Below are 6,178 nucleotides of genomic sequence, written 5' to 3' on the forward strand. Positions count from 1 at the left end.
CACACACACACACACACACACACACACACACACACACACACACACACTCTTTTGTTTGGTTCATTGTGAATTACAAGAAATCTTGTGACCAGGAAGGCCTTGCCTCCTCGAAACCACCTGTTGCAGGTATAGGAAGAGGTGTGTGTGTGTGTGTGTGTGTGTGTGTGTGTGTGTGTGTGTGTGTACTGACAACAACCATCACTATGGAGCAGTCCAATGCAAATAACAGCTGCTCTCTGCCTGTTTTGTTCAGGCTCAGTGTTGGGGGTGTGTGTGTGTGTGTGTGTGTGTGTGTGTGTGTGTGTGTGTAACCGTGATGAGAGTCAGATCGCGTGTCTCTGATGAATATTGCATGTCACCTCAGGTCGTCTGTCTTCCTGGTTTCCTGCAGTCTCTCAAATGTCAGTTTGCTCTAAACTCTTAGAACCTGAGCCCCATAGCTCTGCTTTTTAATGGAGGTTCATGTATTCTTCATTTGTTCTTCTGTAACGTTGTGTTTGCATCTTTGTGTAAAGCTAGACTTGATCAATCAACAGTAGGCATAAGTCTGTGTGAAGTGAGGTGAACCACATCATCTTGAACACCTTCAGAACCTCCCTCGTGCGTTACGTGTGATAAAGGAAGTTCTCTTTAATTTTACGTAGAATTATGTGACGAGAAATAAGGATTTAGATGTTTGCAACCCCAAATGTTTAGAACAATGATTTTCAAAACAAAAAAGAAATCTCCTGTTCACTTGATTCAACTTATTTTAGATGTTATCCCAGACAGCAGCTCCACGGTCAGTCAATGGATGCTCTGTTCAGATAAAGCGGGCTGGTGACTCTGTCTAATGGTCGAATGTACATGTACTTAAATACTGTGACTATTAGGTACTTTTACTTAAATTGAGGTACTTTTACTTACTAAACTACAGCCCCTTGACTTTTTTTTACTTTTTTCGACATACTTCATTATGACTATTTTAAAACTGTTGACATACTGTACGATTACTTTTTCGACATACTACACTTACGCTGAGCAGAGACGAGCTTGTAGTGTGGTCTGTGTGTTGGAGACGGAGAGAACAACATATGTCGTCATCTTGGTTTACTTTGTTTCCTGTTTTATTTTGAAGTTCCCTGCCTCTTGTGTCCTGTGCTTGTTTGACTTCCTGTCTCATTTGGGTTCATCCTCTGCTGTCTTTTCTTCAGAAGTGACAAATTATAGAACTAAAAACACTAACCACAACAAAGGTACGATTGTTCCAGATTATATTAAGACTCAAAGCTCATTTCAATCAGAGACAAGATGCAGAAAAGATAATTGTTTATTATCAATGGATGATGTGTGATGAGAAAGTCTTTAGTTTGTTCAATAACCTGTACTAGGTAACGAACGCACCCCCCAAAATATACACGCGAGACCGTCCCAGCCCACGATAACTTAATGCCACTAGCCACCGTCGTATCACTTATTTCAGGCTAAAAACGTCGGCCTTCCCGACTGCCAGATATCAACGGATTTAGGTGTGTGTGTGTGTGTGTGTGTGTGTGTAATAGTTGTGAGAGGACTGGGTGTACTCCAGGGTGGACCCGCTCTAGACGGCCACCGCTGGAGGAGGAACCCCGTGTGGTTGGGAACCTCGCTCGGTTATTAAGGGCAGCTTCAGGGCCCTGGCCCCTGGCCCTTAATTTAGACTCCAATCTAATCCCTACTGTTTCCTAATGCAGCTCAGCTAATGTCTAAGCATTATTAACCAACACTGCAACATCACATATGATACATTAGCAGAACCTGCGCCAACCCAGTTAGTAAATCACAACATTACTGAATAACACCATCTTAACCTTGGCTTGTAGCAGCAACGTCATTCAAATCACATGTCTAAGAAATGTACCACTGTCAGCGTATCCCAGGGGAGGAGCTCCCTTACCTTGAGGAGACTACGAGAGCGCCACCAGAGATGAGCAACACTGGACTTTGGTTGGAATGCACAAAATACAATCCAGTTTTATTTGTTTTTTTACAAAAAGTTTAGAAAAAGGTTACAAAAATGAATAATAAAAATGGAAATAAAAGATCATGTAAAATGTCAAAAGCACTATGTTCACAAGGGACCAAGTTTACCCAAAGACCCCAAAAGAGGCAGAGACCTTTCAGCCTCCGCAGCCCCGATCCTTTGTTGTCTCCCCATATTTGTACCCTTCTCCCTCACGCTTTCTGCAACCTCCGGGTCCATATAATGTAGACAACAGATCATTCTTAAATCATTGGACAAGACACTTCTCATAGTCTTATTACCTCCACAGACCTAGTTTTTAAGTTTAACGCTTTTCCTGCTACATTATTTGCTTGATAATAAACAATAGATCGTAACTCATCATAGACAATGGAAAATATAAGAGAATAAGCAATCTTGTATGAAACAAAAATAACACCGTGAGATAGGACCTCTTGTTGCCACAGGGGTCATGGCCCACTACTTGTCCGTTAGGTGTGAAACTACGCCTCGAGGACTTCTTTGTATACGAGTCAGCAAGGTGCTCAAACCACAGGATGCTGCCTTAACGCTTCTTGGTGTCCAGCCCCTCCCTCCAAAGGCAGACAGGTGTTAGATAGCATCAAAGTTCACCTGCATGCAGCAAAACTACAGTTTCCCCTTGTTGCACGTCTTCATTTAATCTACCATTTCCATAAGTCGATTAATCAATTTGTGTATCAATTATTTTAATACAAAAATATAGAGAGAGGTTCTTAGGGTGTGGTGTGTCTCGGACATTCATGGTGGATACCTCAACAACAGAGAACATCTGAATGATTCTTTAGTCATGGACTAGGATGTCTGGATGTTTAACAGCAGTGGACTCTGGTGGGTTGATGTTGTTCATCAGTCCAGTGAGACGGAGGCAGAAGGGTCTCCAGCGTTTTCATAGTTCACCGTACCGTCATCTTCATCTTCATCATCACGCTCCTGTAAACAACAACAACACACTTGAGATTCTGGGTGAACACGGAGCCAATAGATTTCTTTAGAAACACAGAGCCGCTCCAGAGGAACAGCTGGGTTCAGTGCCTTGCTCAAGGGGAACCAGAGTGCTGGTTGTAGGAGCAGATGAGAGCATTCACTTCAAACACACTCTTTATTTTAAAAGGCTTCCACTGCTCCACATTTACAGAACACACGAGGAAATCCAAAATGTCTTCTCATTCACCTCCATTGAACTGGATACATGCAGAGGTGTTGACTCAACTCTATGGTCACTTTGGAGCCTTTTGTTTGTTAGATTATGTTTCGTTTTGGTTGATATTTCTTATTTAGCTTCTCCCAATGAACCTTAAACCATAACTGTGAAATGATCACTTCATTTAAATTCATTCAGCACTGTTTATTCTCATGCTGCATCTTCATGTCTTTTGTAGATCTACAGTGAAAAGTAGATAACAAATATAACAAACAGTGATTTTACTCTGTAACGTCATGAATCACTGTTTAAACTCACAATGTTTTCTTCTATCAGAGTTTTGTTTCCTGAAAACACAAAAAAAGAGTTGACTTTAGTTTCAACGGTCAAATTGAGGTTCATCAGAACTTCTTGTTTCTAGAAGTTTCCTCCTGAATGTTGTCACCTGTAGTTCTTGTCCATATGTTGACTGTAACAACACTTATTATAAGTGCTGCTAAACCCACAGGAACAACGATCAACCTCCACCAGCCTGAGAAGAGAAGAGTTAGATATAGTCAGAGGGTTTCAYGATGACGAGGTGTTTGTTAGCGTGTTCTTGTGCTGTCTCTATCTCTGATATCTCAACAAAGAGGTTTKTTGTCTGCATGTCTTTTCTAAATGTAAATGTATTCTGTTCTGTTCAGTCACCTTCTGGTTTCTTCTCATTCGAGTTGTTTTCAGATGTTTCGTTGTTCATCACTCCTGCAATGCAACAAACTGTACAGTTAGAAACAAACTCAAGCATCTGACATCATGATGAAAGAACGATGTGATTTAAAAAGCTCAAATATGAACAAATACTTTGTGTGATCATCCACAAGAGATTTTAAACAGCTCATCATATTCTCACCTGAGGACTGAGGAGGGCTGAAGGTGAACTGATGCACTTCTCCAGTGGACCTATCAGTCACTTCACATTTCAATAAAGACTTTGACTTCTGATCAAGGTGAGATTTTTTAATCCTCAACCTGGCTGAACAGATATATTGTGGTGTCATCTCATCATACTGATCACCCTCATAAAGCCACTTCACTCTGTGTCTACATCCTCTATATGTCGACACAGAGCAGCTCAACGTCACCTCATCATTGTTCTTCTGTTCAGTCACTGTTGGTGAAGATGGAGACGTTGTGAGAGACAACAAGAGTAAAATCACCTTCTTGAAATCACTGTCATCATAATTATTGTAATGTTTCAGTTTATTGTTCCAACAAGACGGTTTGACAACATCATGATGTAAATACTCACTGGTGACAACAGCCAGATGAAACACGTCTTCACCTTCTTGTTTTCCTGATCTGAACTGTCTGCAGACATATTCACCACCATCTTTATATGTGACATTCTTCATAACCAGAGAACATTTCTCTGAAACACTCAGTCTGTCTGATTTAGCTTCTGCTTCAACAATCTTCCCATCTTCAAACAGCGGTACTGTATTTCCTGAACCAGTGAAGAGCCACGTAATAGAGTCACACTCATCCTGATCATGTGTCACATTCTTAAAAGGCAAAGTGACTTCATCTCCATCTCTGACAGTGAAGGATGAAGGTTCCACAACTGCTGCTGTTGAGAAAATGTAAAAAATAAACTGAAATATGAATATGACTGTAAAGTTTATTCATAGTGTTGCAATAAGTTTAAATAAGTTTAAATGTGTCTCACTCTTTGGTTTCCAAGAGTTAATAAACTCATCATGATGATACAAACAGAACCTGAACTCTTACCTCTAAAGCTCAACACCTGCAGCATCAGAAATGAAGACATCACAATCCATCTGAATTCAGCCATCGTGTTCCTCTCTTGGTTTCACGCTCTCGACTGTCAAAGTCTCCGACGCGCTGCTTCTTAAACACGAACGCAGCATCTACTTCCTGTCTTCACTTCCTCACGATGGCCCAATCCCCCCTAAAGCCTCAAACCCTGAACCCTGAACTGACGTCACCTGGTGAGTGGGTGAGTGTGAGACTGAGAGGGCTTGAAATGGTGGAAATATGTCACCATGAAAACGACATATTATGATGTATAACTGTGGGTATTTATTTGATACTTTTTCTCCCTGATTTGAACGTCTTCCAGACTCTTTCCTCACGAGATGAGAGGTCATTCATAATCTATTTACTTGTTTTTCTCAAAACAGCTTCAGTGTCAAAATCAAATATTTGATGAATAAATTAATAAATATCTTCTGATTTCATCTTTGTTTGTTCCATCTTTAACCCTTAATGTTTCTGAGTAAATGTAATATGACAGGCTGAACACGCGTGTGTCGTCCTCTTTGTTTACCTCTCCATGTGTCCACAGGTTACCCCGTGTTTAACGTCACATTGCAATGATTTGTGGGTAATTCCCTTAGGCAAAGTCTGCATCTAATGCTAACTTACGGAAAAGGTTCATAAAGGGCTCAAAATGTCTGCCACAGACTGTAACACTCAATGAATTGACAGCGGGACAGAAATAAACCCAATCTCACCGTACCAATGACGTCATCTCTCCTCTGTTAGCTGATGAATTGATGCGTGATATTAACTTTTATTCTCTCTGAGTTTCTTGTGGACGACAAGAGAGTGAAACACTTTGAAACTTTAGTTTGATTTTATTAAAATCTACATTCTGATTGAGGGAGAGTAAAATAGAAGAGGAAGTAGAGCATGTGAAGACTGTTAGTTAAGATAAATGTTTGCAGCAAAGCAACACCTGTTGGTTCCTCGTTGTGTCTTTGCAGCTTTTCTGAGAACTGAAGGAGAAGTGTTCTGGTGAGAATGTGGGTAACAGCAGCAGCAGAGATCTGGAGGTTTGACCCTCTAGTGAGGACATGAGACACATAAATGATGAACACGTTCACGAGTGTCTGACGCAACGTCTCTAAAAGCCTAAATGTTAACAAGTAGCTGAACTAGTTTGTTTTCAACCATAAATCTAAAAAAGTTGATGTTTTGTCCGAGTGTGTGACGTCACCACGTCAGGGTTT

General features: G+C 40.8%; 1 protein-coding gene across 1 annotated transcript; it reads right to left on the reverse strand.

The window, feature by feature from the left end:
* Nucleotides 1-2,035: 2,035 nt before the first annotated feature.
* On the reverse strand, nt 2,036-5,095 carry LOC116393671 (uncharacterized). The gene is made up of 7 exons (XM_031866200.1): nt 4,935-5,095; nt 4,456-4,773; nt 4,057-4,314; nt 3,855-3,908; nt 3,610-3,696; nt 3,483-3,511; nt 2,036-2,953 (listed from the first exon to the last, which is right to left on the reverse strand). Exons 1-7 carry the CDS (start codon nt 4,996-4,998, stop codon nt 2,870-2,872), a joined length of 894 nt encoding a protein of 297 aa, XP_031722060.1. The 5' UTR covers nt 4,999-5,095; the 3' UTR covers nt 2,036-2,869.
* Between the last annotated feature and the right edge of the window lie 1,083 nt (nt 5,096-6,178).

The sequence above is a fragment of the Anarrhichthys ocellatus genome, unplaced genomic scaffold (genome assembly GCF_004355925.1).
Source record: "Anarrhichthys ocellatus isolate YVR2014 unplaced genomic scaffold, GSC_Weel_1.0 scaffold34, whole genome shotgun sequence".
In the NCBI taxonomy this organism is placed as follows: Eukaryota; Metazoa; Chordata; class Actinopteri; order Perciformes; family Anarhichadidae; genus Anarrhichthys; species Anarrhichthys ocellatus.